Source organism: Marmota monax, unplaced genomic scaffold, assembly GCF_021218885.2.
Source record: "Marmota monax isolate L192 unplaced genomic scaffold, Marmota_monax_Labrador192_F-V1.1 WCK01_AAM20220418_F8-fsc00052, whole genome shotgun sequence".
In the NCBI taxonomy this organism is placed as follows: domain Eukaryota; kingdom Metazoa; phylum Chordata; class Mammalia; order Rodentia; family Sciuridae; genus Marmota; species Marmota monax.
This window is the reverse complement of record NW_026693473.1, coordinates 4393648-4408971: the sequence shown is the minus strand read 5'-3', so window position 1 is coordinate 4408971 and position 15324 is coordinate 4393648. Positions and strand designations below refer to the sequence as shown.

Sequence of the window (15324 nt, the reverse complement as noted above, 5' to 3'; positions counted from 1 at the left end):
ACGGACACAGCAAGTAGATTAGAGGTGACTAGCAGCCAGCAAAAGGGAGAATGGAAACTTACTGCTTAATGGGTGTAGAATTTCTACTAGAAGTGATAAAAGGTTTTTGAAATAGACAATGATGTTTGCACAGTATTGTAAATGTAACCAATGCCACTGAGGCTAAACTGGCAAATTTCATGTTATATATATTTTTTACCACAATAAAAAAAGTCACAGTAACCTTAAAAAACAAAGCATACCATAGCTAAAGTAGCATCTTAAAAGTTTTTGTTCCCAGAATCCTGAAAGGAATATTTCTTTTTAAAATAAAGTTATGAACTGAAACAAAGTCATTTGTTTGTTTAAGATACTTGGCCTATTCAAATCAGAATCAAAGCTATATGTAGCCCATCGATTTTTAATTAGAACCTAAATTTGATCTCTTTCCTCTTTGGTGACCTTGGAAAACCTGAGTCTATCCTGATCCCATTCGCTGTGTGTTCCCTGATTTGCACATGGCTCTGGTGTGAGAAGGGAGGAGGTCCCTTCCCTGCCTGACGCTGACTGCTCTGGCCCTTTTGAAGTTAGTACTTTGGTCTAGTGAATTCTTTCTCCCACTGTTCAAGATGGTTTGTGGAAATCATCCCTGCTTCCTTTTATACTGTGAAGGTCCCTATTTTGTTCCCAATGCCCAATTAATTCAGTAAGCTTTTTCTCAGTTCCTTTGTTGGACCCAGTGAATTTTCTGACTGTTCTAAGGAGGCCTCCAGTTCACCTCCCTCCTGCCCGTCCACAGAAACACTGTCCCCCACACACCTGTTTCCAGGGAGCTGTCTCGTCATTCTTATAGCTGGAGGGCTTCAGTAAGGAGGTGTTTAGAGAGTGCTCCCTGGTTATCCAGTCTCCAGGCTATCAGCTGACACGTCTAATAGACACCAGCCCCACCCTCATGTCCTTGCCACTAGCCCCTGATAGCAGTCTTCTCAGCATTTGTCCACTTCCTCGAAAGCAGAACCCGGCCCAAAACGTTGTTTGCTATGTGAACTGCTTTTCCACTTCATTCTTCTTCTTTCCCTCTTGTTAGGGGCTAAACTGTTTGTACATGAAGACATGAAAGGGGCCATTCTCCCTTTCCGCTTGTACGCACCAGATTATTAACCCACCCTTTGTGGGATGCAGGACCAGTCTGTCCCTGAGCACTATCTCATGCTGAATGCACGAAGGTGGACAGACTAAATGTTTATTGTACCACCTTGTCAGGTATTGACACAGCTGACCGAGCTGGGGTGTTCAATGTCATGCTGTTTTCCCTTTGAAAAATGTTTGCCCTTTGCCAGAATGCAGATATTCTCCATCTTATTTCCACAGTCTCTGAGGATCCGGGGCATGCCGATGAGATGCGTAATTCCTCAGCTACTCCAGGTGCAGGCTCTGCTCATCTGAAACCATACAGTTGTCAGGCACAGTTTCTTTTCGCTGTCTCATTTGATTTTCCATTTTCCCTGAAAAACTCAAGCTTGCTTTCTTAAGTTGTCCATATTTTGACCTTTTCACAGAGAGATGCACGAAGACAGTATGGACCCAGTCTTCCCTGTGTGGGAGGAGCAAGTCCTTTCTATAGAAGGTTCTCCCTTCTCCTCACTAGTGCTCTGAGGGGGCCTTCCATCTTGGGCCTGTGGAATCTTCTCCTGACCTGGCCTGGTGCAGTTCTCATGCACCCCTGGACTTCTCGGTGAGGTTGATCCCATACCTTGATCTTCACCGTGTTCCCAGGTCCTGTCCTCACTTCTCATCCCACGGTGTGCCTTTGGAACCCTGCTGTCTCTAGGGTGGCTTGGCTAAAGGATCGGAACCTGGAGTCCATCTTTTCATCGATGCGGTTGTGGAGGGCAAGTTGTATGTCTGCATGAAGGCCCTCCTCCCCTCCCTCCTCGTCTGTGCTGACCACAGCCCCAGAACCACCTCTCTGGGAGGAAACAGGGTTAAGTCCTTCCTCACCATCGCCTGTGTCCACAGACTCAGAGAATCTCAGATCGGAAGGGGCCTGAGCAGTAATGGAACCGGCCACCCACCCGAGGCTGAAGTCCCTTAACCTTGCAGGGCATGGGTCAGCCTGTGCTTGCTCACCTCCAGAGACAGTGGGCTCACTCATATCTCCCGAGTGCAGCCCCTTCCCTGTTTGCCCAGCTCCAACAGCACCACTGTTCTTTGTTGCAGTTTCTGCCTCATCACCTGTGAAGCAGCCCAGGCCTATACCTACCCAATGCCAGAGAGGGCAGCTTGTTCCTCTCCCCACACTGTGGTCTGGGACTCATGCTTTCACTGTGGCTCATCACACATCCTTATACAGAAGGTCAGCCTGTCTTTCCAGCAGGACATGGAACCCAGTAGGGGCACTCAGCTACTCAGCCATGGTGTGTGTATGTGTGTGTGTGTGTGTGTGTGAGAGAGAGAGAGAGAGAGAGAGAGAGAGATACTAGTGTTGGAGCCCAGGGCCTCATTCATGCTAGGTAATGCCACATCTCCAGCCTCATAAACCCAGGTAGTTCTTGACCTCAGAGCCCATGATCCTTCTCCTCCAGGATATTGCCTTGGTCAATATGTCCATTTGACTCCTGAAAGGCCAAATGATGAGACCAATGGTGTGCAGCCCTCCACCTGCCTTGTCTGGCCTCTGAGGTTTTCACATCTTTTTTCCCAAAGTAAGAACTACTGCCCTTTTGTTAGCTCCTTGTCAAAGAAGCTGTTTTCTTAAACCTCTTGCTACCCAATTTTGTCACCTTCTTTCATCTCTGTAATCCACTAGCTCCATATCACAGGGCCCAGCAAGGTCAGTTTTCCTAGGGACACTCAGAGAAGCCAGTGTCTAAATTGTCCCTTATAACAGTCATGGTTTATTAATTATGTCCCCATTCCCACTGTTCATGTTGAATAATTTGAACTGATTCTAAACTTACTTTAAAAATGTGTTTCTTTTTCTGAGCTCCAGTTGTGAGCAGGCATTGTGTGGTTTGTACAGATACAATCATCTGCTGTAACGATGCAGCCCAAGATCTGATTGCAGCCATGGTGACCCCTATGAAGAGGCTCTGTCCACCAAAGGATCTTAAGATGCACATTGGGGTTATCAAATTTGGATTTGGGATTCACATACAGATGAACCTTCCAATTACAGATGAGAGTTTGTGAACTAGTGCTGGGATACGATGCCTCATCTTCTCTAGACTTCGGTCCTTAGGTTCCTGATGATCTAGGGCAGGTCTTTTTGCAGGGCACCAAGGGAAGTTGGTTTGCAGCAAGCCAAGTCATGAAGACTCAGCCATTCATGAGCTGCTCCCTGAACCCTCAGTAATGATTGAACCCAGGGGTGCTCTACCTCTGAAACACATTCCCCATCCTTTTTATTTTTTACTTGGAGACAGGGTCTTGCTAAGTTGTCTAGGCCAATTTTGAACTTGGAACCCTCCTGCCTCAGCCCTCTGAGTCACTGGGATTACAGGCATGGACCACGGGGCCTATCTTAGCTGCTTTTTAAAAAACAGCCTGTAATCCTTCCCCTGGCTTCTGGATGGCCTTTGTGGGGCTCTTGGTCCAACTTCTACCAGGAATCAGGTGTACCTGTCCTCTTCCCCAACCACTTTTTATCAAGAAAGTTCTGGCATTTACTAACAACCTTCACTTAAGTCATCCATTACACTTGTGATGTGAATCATGAAGGAAGCCTTTCTGGTGACCAGAACTGAAACGGTTTAAGCAACATGGGATGGGGGTGGGGTGGGAAATGAAATGGCAACATTTTAAGCAACCAAAGATTGAAAACAATCTGTCATTCCATTTCAGAGTAAGATGTTCACCTAGTGCCAAAACACTTTCTCCATCACCCGGAATTCCCTTAATGGAAAACAAGAACTTTCTGTTAGGCAACATAGGTTTCGAAAATTCAAATACTGGTCTGGGGATGTGGCTCAGTGGTAGAGGCCCTGGGCTCATCCCCAGCACCAACTACACACACACACACAGATCAAACATTTACTTACTTTTATTACAGAGTATTTTCAATGTACCACTTCACTGACTCTTCATAACCACTCTGGGAGATAAATATTCCCTCTTACTGATAAGGAAACTGAGGCTTAGAGCAATTCATAATGTCCTCAGGACCACACAGCTAGCTAGAGGCTCTTCCTCCTATTTCCCATCCCCCTTCCCCCTTGAAGTCCCCTTTCTCTATTCCATTTTTCTCCTTTCTATTTTAATGAGATCCCCTGTTTTTTAATTCCTTATTTCTCTCTAGATTCCACATATCAGAGAGAACATTCAACCCTTGACTTTGTGAGTTTTAGCTTATTTCACTCAACATGATGTTCTATAGTACCGTCCATTTACTGACAAATGTCATAATTTCATTCTTCTTTATGGCTGAGTAGAACTCCTTTGTGTATATGGACTACATTTTTCTTTATCCAGTCCTCTATTGAGGGACACCTAGACTGGTTCCATAATTTGGCTATTGTGAATTGTGCTGCTATAAGCATTGATGTGGCTATATCCTTACAGCAAGCTGATTTTAGTTCTTTTGGAGTGAGATAGCTGGGTCATGTGGTGGGTTCATTCCCAGTCTTTTGAGGAATCTTGATAGTGCCTTCCAGAGTGGGTGTACCAATTTGAGCAGGATTTTTTTTTAAATAAAAGCTTTCTTGAGATATAAATTCACATATCACAAAATTCACAATTGTAAAGGTGGTAAGCTTGTAATTCACTAGTTTTTGGTATATTCACAAAGTCGTACAACTGTTGCCACTAATTCCAGAAGTGTCATAATTTCAAAGAAAACCCATACTCATCAGTAGTCTTTCCTTGTTCCCTGCTCACCACAGCCCATGACAACCACTAATCTACTTTCTGTGTCTATGAATTTGCCTGTTCTCCATATCTCATATAAGTGGAATCATATAATACATGACCTTTTGAGACTGGCTTCTTTCACTTAGCATAATAATTTCAAAGTTTGTCCATATTCTACTATGTAATGGCACTTCATTTCCTTTTATGGCTCAATAATATTCTGTTGTGTGGCTATGGCTATCCTCACCTTTGGGATCTCTATCAATTAATAGACATATGAGTACTTTCCATTTTCAGGCTATTATGAATTATGTTTCTATAAACATAGGTGTACAAATATTTCTGCATGTCTCTGCCTTCAGTTATTTGGGCTATGTACCCAGATGGTGGGAATGTGGGTTCTTATAATAATTCTATCTTTAATATTTTAAGAAACCATCATACCGCCTTCCACAGCAGCTGCTTTATTTTACATCCCCACCAGCAATGCCCAAAGGTTCCAATTTCTCCACATCCTTAGCAATGTTTTTTTTTTTTTTCACTTTCTTGCTGTTATTTTGTTTCACAATTTTTAAATTTTGGTGAAATTCAGTTTATCTATTTTATTTTTTTTTGCCTGTATTTCTGATGCCATCTCCAAGAAAGCATTGCCTTATCCAAAGTTAGTGTCTACCTGCATACTTTCTTCTGAGAATTTTATAGTGTTAGTACTTATATTTAGGCATCTGGTCCATTTTAAGTTAATTTCTGTATATGGTGTGAGGTAGGGACCCAACTTCATTATTTTGCACGTGAATATCCATTTGACCCAGCAACATTGGTCAAAAGACTATTCCTCAGTGAATTGTCTTGGCACTTTCATCAAAATCAATTGGCCATAAACATAAGAGTTGATTTCTGGACTCTCACTGTGTGTGATTTATCTCTGTGTCTGTTAGGCAGGACTTTAATCCAAACTTATCTTTGCACATTACACCTATTTTTCCTTCTGCCCCATGAGAGGGTTCAGTCAGAATTTGTCCTGAATCATCCCAGAGGAAGTGTTTTTCCAGAACAATGCCACAGGCTCAATGGTCTCTGAAAATACTGGACAGCTGCATTGCAAGGGAGTTGGAGGCCAAGGTCTTCATCTCAGCCAATAGCCACCAGTCTTCTAGACCTCTGCTACAGCCCTTCCTGTGATCTGCCCTTCCTGTGGTCCCCTCTTTCCCTCTGCTGACTTGGAAGTGGCCTTGCTGGAAGAAGAGAATTCTGGAGTGGGAAAGGTATATACTTCCCTACACACATAGCCAGCCCAAATCCCAAGACCAGGGGTGAGCAGGACCCTTTCCTATCAGGAACTCTGAAGGGTCTGAGGTCTGATTTTCCCCTACACATAAGCTGATAAGTTAGCTTGTTAGTGTTTCATGGATGCTTGCAGAAGACATGAGACTCCTAAGTCAGAGATAAAAGACTATTACTCCTGGCCCAGACAACAGCGTGGGCATCAGCACATTTGTATTAGCTCCCTTTACCCTGAAGTCCCAGGTGACGATGTGAAGGATCCACGTGGATGCTGCACATGTAGATGGGTTGGCTTGTGGTGGAGGAACATCCCATCCATGTCCCAGCACTTTTTGAGCTAGCAGCAAACACTGTAGCACACAGTCAGTGCCCCTTACCACCTCACTGTTGGGAGTGAGCAGCGACACGTTGGTCATGCCATGGATCCTTAGTCATCAGTTTGACCAACTATAGGGAACTCTCAGTGTCAGGAGAGGGATGAGCCAGGTGGTCTGGCACACTGAGCAAGTATGTGCAGGGGTGATCAGGGTCAAGACGTTTGCCTGCTTCACTTATCACAAAATTCAGGGTGTGCCTACAAATGGGATCTTCAGAGAAGAGATGTGGCTTGCTCAGGGCCACACAGGAAAAGCCACATCTGGAACCCAGACTTCCCACCTCCGGGCCGGGTGCTTTTCCCACCACTCTCTGTCCTTGGAGGTATCTTAGGACACCTGGAATGTTGGCAGCAGACAGGATTCACCAAGAAGAAGCGGGGCAGGCAGCGGTGGAGGAGCCCGAGTCCACAGCTCTGTTCTCTGTCAACCTCTTAGCGTAGGTTGCATGGCAGGAGGGACCAAGAGTGTCGTATTTGGTGGCAGAAATGAGACTTTGGAGGCTGATGATTTAATCACCGTAGCTGCAGTGGGTCTGTGAGTGGACTATGGTTTGTCTAGTTGAAGAACATACAGGAAGGGGTGGGTGAGGGGAAGGTGGGTCTGTGAAGTTTCTTGCTGAAGAAAAACTTCAGGGTCCAGGCCCCGCCCTCTTGTTCCCCTGGCTGCTTTGCCACTTCTCACAAGCCCAGCCCCTTCCTCCAGACACCAGGTCCCTGCTTCTTCCGAGAAGCCTTCCCAAGCCTCCCTAGGAAAGTCAGGGCCCCTCCCTGCGTGCTCCCCTGCCACCCACCGCCCCTGACTGTAACTCCCCGAGGTCCAGAACTCGCTCTCTGGGTAAATGGCCTTTGCCGGCCCTCCTTGTTGGGTCAAGATGGTGTCACTTCTTTCATCCAGCCTCTCACCCGTGGGCTTCTCAGGCACACTCGCTCCTGGCCAGCTCAGAGTCTGTGCTGCTGTTGGCCTGGAAGCAGGGGGCAGTGGCGTGAGGCTGGAGCCTTGCAGGCCCGGAGGGGTTCAGAAAGGCTGGGGGAGCTACACTGGAAACACGAGCGGGTCCGGGGTCTCCTGCACGGCGGGCCACGGTCAGGGTCCTCGCTGAACGCTCTTCTGTCTCTCCCCCGCCCAGCTCTTCCCCGCCCCGCTGCAGATCCTCTCCAGGAAGATCGTGCGGTCCAAGATGAACAGCACCCTGGTTGGGGTGTTCACCATCACCCTGGTGTTCCTCTCGGCTTTTGTCAACCTGGTGGGTGGCTTCACGTCCTCTCAGTGCCTCCCCAGCCCCGTGGGGTCAAACCCAGTGCAGCCTGTGCCCAACAGCATGGCCTGGGAGAGCTTTCACCCAGAAACCCCTATTCGTGTCTCACTCCAGGTCTGGGATCAGATTTGGCTCTTAAATTAGCCCCCATGCGGGCTTTTAGTTCCTTGCTCTCAAGGTGGAAGAGCACAGGGAACGTCCCCAAGGCAGACTTAGGGCCCCACCTCGGGAAGGGATACTGGCCACGCCCTCCTACCCAAGGAGCTGGACAGACCTGCCAGGTCCGCCCGCGGCCTCTAACTGAGAGGATGGCTCCTGCTATGTCCCCAGTCCGAGGGAGGCTGTGACTGAGACAGAGGGTGGAGGGTGCCCTTGGCCCTGGGGGCTGACCGCTCCTCACTGCCCTGTGCCCCGCCCAGTTCATGTGTAACTCCAAGGACCTGGTGGGCTGCCTGGCGGAGGAGCACAACATCAGTGTGAGCCAGGTCAACGCGTGCCATGTGCTGGAGTCAGCCTTCAACTACAGCCTGGGCGATGAGCACGGCTTCTGCGGCAGCCACTGGCCCAACTGCAACTTTCCCGAGGTACTGGGCCTGCAGGGCTGGGTACTGGGCCTACGTGGCTGGGCCGGGAGCAGATGCAGCTGCTCTTGCCCTACCCCACTCTGCTCCTGGGGAAGCCCTGGACAGTCTGAGGGAAGGTCAGGGCCCACCAGCTCACTGCTATTCTGGAGACTGCCTTCGCTCGGTGTCATCAATACCATGTGCCCAACACTGGTGAACAAGTGCAGCCTCCTCACTACAGCTGCAGCCAAACTAACTTAGCTTTTGTTCATAGCATGCTTACCATGGGCCAGGTGCTGTGTTAGGTGCTTTACATACATCCACTCAGTAAATCCTCACAGCCCTATGACTTAGGTACTATATTAGCTCTTTTGTAGAGATGAAGAACCCCATGGCCAGGGGGGTTAAGTTACTTGCCCAAGACTACGCCGTGAGTAGGCAGTAGAGTCAAAGCTCTCATACAAGTTGTCTGATGCTAGAGTTCATGCTCCTGAGAATAAAATTTTCTGGAGCCTCTACCTGATCCCCTAGCTGGAGGGTAAGTGAACTTTGAGAGGAGCAAAGAGAACCCAATCCCAAGCCACTACCATAAACCACTCGTTCAGAGCGTGCAACAGCGGTTTTCAGTGTATTCACAAGTATGGGTGTAGCCATCCTCCTTGAGAACACTTTCACCACTCCCAAGAGAAATTTTGTACTTACAGGCATCTGGATTTAAAAAGTAACACCAGGAATCTTACTGAGAGGATGGCATGCACTGAGCACCAGGACGCACGCAGGGCTCTGATGGCGTTGCTGCACTTCTCTGCAAGCACTTTTCCCCAAGCAGCAGGGCCAGGCTTCCTGCCTGTCTGGAAGCGTTTGTTCTATGCAGTGGCCATGGCCACCTCCCAGCTCCCTGCAGGGCACTCACAGGAAACCTGTAAGGCAGTGACAGAGATCTTGCTTTCCTGCTTTCATCCAATTCCCAAAGGGCCCAGAACTGCAGCAGAGGGGCACAGGGGCTGTCACAGTGCTGGCCTCCTTCCCCAGCCCTGAAAAGGAGCTGGGCCATCTCCTTGTTGGACTGTTGAGTCAAGGAAAGCCCAGTGAGGAGCAGGGCTCAGCTGATGGCCACCCAGACAGGCTCTTCTTCCTGTCCTGGACCCGAGACCAGCTCTCCCTCCCCTCTGCGGCCACGCTGGGCAGTCAGCCAGGCCTCCCCTCCTGGGCTCCGTTCCCTCTCACGTCTGGCTGGGAGCCCAGGGAAGCAGCGTTTGTGCTTCCTGAGGAGCAGAGGTTGCATTGGCCGGTTTGCCACTAAGTGGTCAGAGAAGCTGGGAATGGGGTGGGGGATGCATTGGTGTCCCAGCTCCTCCTCGTTGGAGATGGTCGGTCCCAGTCTTCAGCTGTCTCTAGCCTGCTCTGTTTCAGGCCTGTGGCCCACACCTCACCAGTGTTCCTGGGCCAGTCAGCCACTCCTCACAGGCCCTTCGGGTTGGTGGTGGGGCTGCATTAAGCCTTGGCCTCCTGGTGCCCAGGACCCGGCTTCTGAATGGGAGTTCAGGCTGGCTGGAGAGGGCCCCTTTTTCCTCCCCCCAAGCTGGAATGCTGGGCCTAATTGTCTGGACTTGTTCTCCTACTGTCTTCTCTGCCCAGTTCTTGGCGGTGACTTGAGGCTACCCTGTCCCAGCTTATCACCAAGGGACCCTCAACAGTGCCTCATTTAGCTCCTGAAAGCCTGGGGAGGCAGAGGGCCCAGCCTGGGCTACGCCCACTGCCAGCCACCCCCATTTGGCCCCCAGCCCAAGGCAGAGGCAGTGTGGAAATAGGAAGAGTCTGGAAGCCTGACTCAAAAATAATAGTGCTAAATTTAAAAGAAAGAACAGGATAGTAGATGCTGACATGGCTAGGAGTCACATCCCGGGACCACAGGAGGAGGGGGCTGCTGAGATCAGCTGGTTTGCCCCTCGGTTGTTTAAGAAGGAAATCAGCTCAAAGACAAGGAGGGACTTCAGCAGGATAAATAGTACAGGGCGCCATGCCTCCTCCCAAGTCACTAGGGCCAATATATTTTAGACCACAAATTTTTTCAGATTTAAAAAGGCTGCCTCATGTGACCAGGAGCCTGGGGTAAACCCTGATGGTGAAACACAACCATACTTCAGCGGCCAAGTGTGCCAACAGTCACAGGAAGCTGGATGCCGATGGTGATTGGCACCGCACCAGTTAGGTTGGGTTTGGCCGGCAAATCAGGCAATTCAGGTGTTGCCCTCCGGGTTGTGAGACACTTCCCTTTTTCCTGCTGTGGATTTCAGAGCTGCAGGGAACCTGTGCTCCTCACAGTTATCGAAGGTCCCAGACATAGCCCCAAGAGGCTTCCTCTCACCAGGCACAGGGAGCCCTAGATGGGGAAACCGAGGCTTAGAGGGGTTGATTACATGGTCCAAGGTGCACAGCCAGTCTGTGGTGGATCAGGGATGAGCCCAGGCGAGCCTGAGTCTGGAATCGGGCGCTAACACTTTACTCGGCCCTGGGCAGGTGGGCAGAAGCCTTCCCAAACGTTGCTCAGGCTGGGCGGGACGGGGCGGGGCCGGCCGGGGCTGGGGCGGGGCCTGGGCGGGGCCGCGAGCTGATGATGCCCGCCCTCTCTCGCAGTACTTCACCTACAGCGTGCTGCTCAGCCTGCTGGCCTGCTCCGTGTTCCTGCAGATCAGCTGCATCGGCAAGCTGGCGCTCATGCTGTCCATCGAGCTCATCTATGTGCTCATCGTCGAGGTGCCCGGTGTCACACTCTTTGACAATGCCGACCTGCTGGTCACCGCCAACGCCATGTATGTGGCACCTCATTCACCGCCCACCGTGTTCGGGCCCCCTCAGGGAGGCAGGAAGTGCAGAAGGCTGGGGTCTGGCACCGCAGGGACACTGCAAGGAGAGTATCTAGCTCCTGAGCACTGCTGTGTCAGGCTGTCTGGCCACAGTCCGCCTGGTCATCCAGTGACAGATGTCAGCTTTCCAAGGGAGACTACTCCATGAAGGGAAAGGCCTCTGGCTTTGGGTGGAACTGAGTTTGGACCTCAGCAGCAGATTCACATTGGGTTATTTTCCTGAAATACATTTTTTTCCCCAGTAAAATGGGAATGATAGTCATAGTAGCAAAATATCTACGAAGTGCCTGGTATGTACTATGCTTTTCTTCCCATAACCACCTCTGAACACACACCAAGTAGTGTGAAAAAATGGGACGAGTCTGTGTCTCTTGAGGAAACACAGCACACTGCACTTTCTCTAAGAGGAAGGGGTCCAGCCAGACATCCATCCATCTGCTCGCCCATTTATTCATTCAGAAATGTGTATTGAGGGCCTACCGGCTGCAGACACTGAGCCAGGCAGTGGAGGTACAATTAGGATAGGACCAAGAACCCCCACAGAAGTGCCCCTTCTTGTGAAAGGAGACCCCTGAGAAAAATAAATTGTAGTGAAGAATCTAAGTCAGATTCAAGCAAGAACTTCCCTGTGGTTGTGTGGGGCTATGGGCAGATGACAGCAAGATGCTATGCCTTCAGGAACTGGGCAGGCTGCAAGTGTGGGGGAGGGAGGGAGTGCAGATCCTTTCTACCCTGGGGTCAGGACTAGAGCTGGCTCTTTTGGCTGCTTTGTTTCCTGCTCTTCCACTCCCAGCCTCTCCTCTCCTCTCCCACTGCTGAGGTTGACAGCAGAGACTGGAGATCATTGCTCTGTTGGGAGACCCTCGTTTGGCTCTAGGGCAGCTCTATTCAATAGACAAATAATACAAGCCACAAATGTAATTTAAAATTTTCTAGTAGCTATATGAAAAAAAGCAAAAGATACAATTTAAGAGCACTTTATTTAGCCAATAAACCTAAAATATGGTCATTTTAACATATCATCAATTAAAAAAGTATTAGAGAAATACTTTACCTTTCTTTCCACGCTATTCACAACCTGGTGTATATTTTCACTCGCAGTACAGTTTAACTTGTGCTAGTCCCATTTCAAGGCTCAGTAGACACAGTGGCCAGCAGCTGCCACACGGGACAGTACAGGTATAGGATTCCACCCCCCAGTTCCCTCTGGATGTCAGCCCAGGGCTGGGGCAGACAGGCGGACAGGTGTGTCCAGGTGATAGGCAGGGTGGGGGAGGACAGACAGGGTAAGAGCTGGTGATTTGTGATCACAGTGACCAGATGCTGGTTGAGGCTGGCCTTTGCATAAGCCTCCCAGCTGGAATGCCCCTGAGTGCTGGGGTAGGGGACAAAGGAGCAGCAGAGCAGGACTGGGGGACAGAGATTGGTACTGGGCAGAAGAGCACGGCGTGGGGGAAGGCAACAGGGTGGGCCATAGGAAGATGGGACTGGAGGCTGCCTTACACCAAAAAAAGAGATCTGAACTGTCTCCCCCGACTTCCCTTCGCAGAGACTTGAGCAACAACGGGACCTCCCAGTGGTGAGTTAACGCCCCACTTTGACAGGCCCTCCATGCCCTTGGCACAGAGCAGCAGAGAAGGCAACTGAGACCCAGGTGGGAGGGGCCTTGGCAACAAGGCTGGTGGTGGAGGAGGCTGGAGTGAGCAGGGCGGCCCCTGCGGGGAGCAGGCAGCCCAGGTGGGATAGACACCCTTCTTTACTTACCATTCTGGTGACCAATAGCCTCAGTGGCCAGGGTTATCAGGGCCTCAGGCCTCATTTTAAAGCATCTAGCCTCAGGCTCTTCCCCAGGAGCAGGAACTGGGCCTGCTTTCCTCTATGCAGAGCCAAGGCTCCGGGCTGCTGGAGGGAGGCTCTGGGTGGTATTCGGCCTCTGGCTCTGCACTGGTGCAAGGAGCAGTGTTTGGAATGGCAGCTTTTGTTTGGTATATTTGTCAATGTTAACAGAAATATAATTAGAAACAGTAGCCACCAGTTTGCCGAATCCCAGTGTGTCAGGTACTGCAGTGAGACCTCCTGTACAGAATCTTCAGTCCTTCCCACAGCCCTGCAGTGTGGATATTCTTTTCCCATGTTACAGATGAGGAAACTTAAGAGTCTGCCTAAGGTACCCCAGCGACAGGGTCAGCAGGTGCTGCCTGGCTCCCTTGTTCCTGTGCACACAGTCCTGCCTTGTCCTCTGAGAAAGACCTGGCATCCACACTGCCTTGTGAAAGGGCTGAGTTCATCTCCTGAGGTGACCAGGGGGCACCTGAGTGATGGGGGCATAAGGTGCCAGGAGAGGAGTTACAGCTGCCTGAGCTGCAGGAAGGCTTCCCAGAGGAGGTTGACTCAGGCAGAGTTTGAGTGGCAGCTATACTGGAAGAAGAAAAAGGCCTGGGGGCGGGGGTCTTCGGAGCCTGCGTGAGTGCCAGGGTGGCCTCAGGCCTGTTTACCTCACTCTTGCAGCCCTGAGCATGCGACCAAGGTGGCCCTGAAGGTGGTGACGCCCATCATTATTTCAGTCTTCGTGCTGGCCCTGTACCTGCACGCCCAGCAGGTGGAGTCCACTGCCCGCCTTGACTTCCTCTGGAAACTGCAGGTGAATGGCCCTGGGGCTACAGCTGGGTGGGGAGGCAGCTGGACCTCACGGCACTCACTGGGCTGGCCTGGACCTTCATCCTACACTGACAAGGTGTACTCTTGGGTCTCACCCCAAATGACCACTGCCCCACATCCAAGGATCTGCTGCTTGCTTTCCAGGGTTGAGAGGCAAAGTCCTGGAGCATATTCTAGATGAACCCACCCCAATAATACAGGGACTCTGAGCCCAGGAGGTGCGCTTGGAGTCAGCACACACTGCCGGAGCAGTTCCTGTGCATGTCTGCAGCAGGGACACTGGGGGTGGGGCAGTCAGCTTGTAGGGGGAGCAGCAAGGTGTCCAGGCATGAGAGGAGGAGGAGCAGAAGGTGAGGAGGGTGGGAGCTGGCAGGATCCTGGGCTGGTGGGGGCTGCCACCAGAGGCTTCTGTGCAGGCTTGATATGACCACAGCTGGGCATGAAGGCTTCTCCAGAGGAGGAAGAGCCAAAGGAATCAATAGGAAGCCCAGCTGGACTCAGGGGAGGGTGGTGGGGTGGCCAGGGCCATGGCTCTGACCTGTGTTGGTTGCATTGAAAGCAGAAATGCAACCGGTGCTTGACTCTCCAGGCTGTGACCCTGCTCCCTGAGGACAGTGTCCACCTGCAGGATGGTATGCCAAAGGGCCAGATGAAGGTGGTGCTCTTGGTAGCCACAGTCTTAAGTCCCTCGGTTCCCTGATGAGCCACCCCAGAGTCTCCAGGAGAGGGCGTTCTAGGGCACTCACAAAACAATGCCAGCTTCTTTGTGGGCCCTTTGAATCAAACCCCTGGCAAGGTCTGACCCATCTCCAGACCACATCAGTTTACTCAGGGCTTGCTTAGAACTCCTCCACCCACACCGCTCACTGTCATGGAAGTTGAAGTCTTTGGCTGGGGGCAGGAGGCTTTTGGTTGGGTGTCAAGTGCCGATGGGGCATGTTGTTGTCCCTTCTATTGGGTATGTTGCATGCAGCATAGTTTTATCTCCAAGGTATGCGGTGAGGAGCCCTGACGCTGGGGCACCCATGAATATTGCCACAAGTGTCCCATGTGGAATGTCCCTCCTGAAGCTCTGTGTGTCTGCCCTTCTCAGACCTCTCTCCCTTCTCCCACACCCCTCCTCTTTGGGGAAGTCCGTGGGTGGGTGGTTGGGGGGCCTCCAGCACTCTCCTGAGGGCTGATCAGGCTCAGTGGGGCCTAAAGCCAATGCTCCTCTTCTCTGCTCACATGTACCGCCCCCATGAAACCCCACCCAAGATGGTTGCTCCTGTGCCTCACAGTTGTTTAACAGAGACCTTGGGAAGAGTGATCCTGCCCCCTGGCCCTGCTGGGTCCTCAGTCCCTTTAGCCCTACCTTGGAGTGTCTCTGTCCAACTCCTGAGTATGGGGTTCAACCAGGCTGCACCCACACCTGGTTCTCCCTTGTGCCCAACCGCAGCTGCTGTCTCAGCCCTCCCAGCACATGGAAGCCTGGCAACTGGGAGGCCAGGCGC

General features: G+C 51.0%; 1 protein-coding gene across 2 annotated transcripts in view; it reads left to right on the top strand.

Moving 5' to 3' along the window:
• The window catches only part of Adcy5 (adenylate cyclase 5), a 144914-nt gene that overhangs the window by 117562 nt on the left and 12028 nt on the right, over positions 1–15324 (top strand). For both annotated transcript variants that reach the window (XM_046457840.2, XM_058583499.1), the window contains exons 13-17: positions 7615–7731; positions 8163–8327; positions 10944–11119; positions 12723–12752; positions 13682–13814. In XM_046457840.2, the coding sequence (XP_046313796.1) occupies positions 7615–7731; positions 8163–8327; positions 10944–11119; positions 12723–12752; positions 13682–13814 (621 nt within the window). The remainder of the gene's footprint in view (positions 1–7614; positions 7732–8162; positions 8328–10943; positions 11120–12722; positions 12753–13681; positions 13815–15324) is intronic.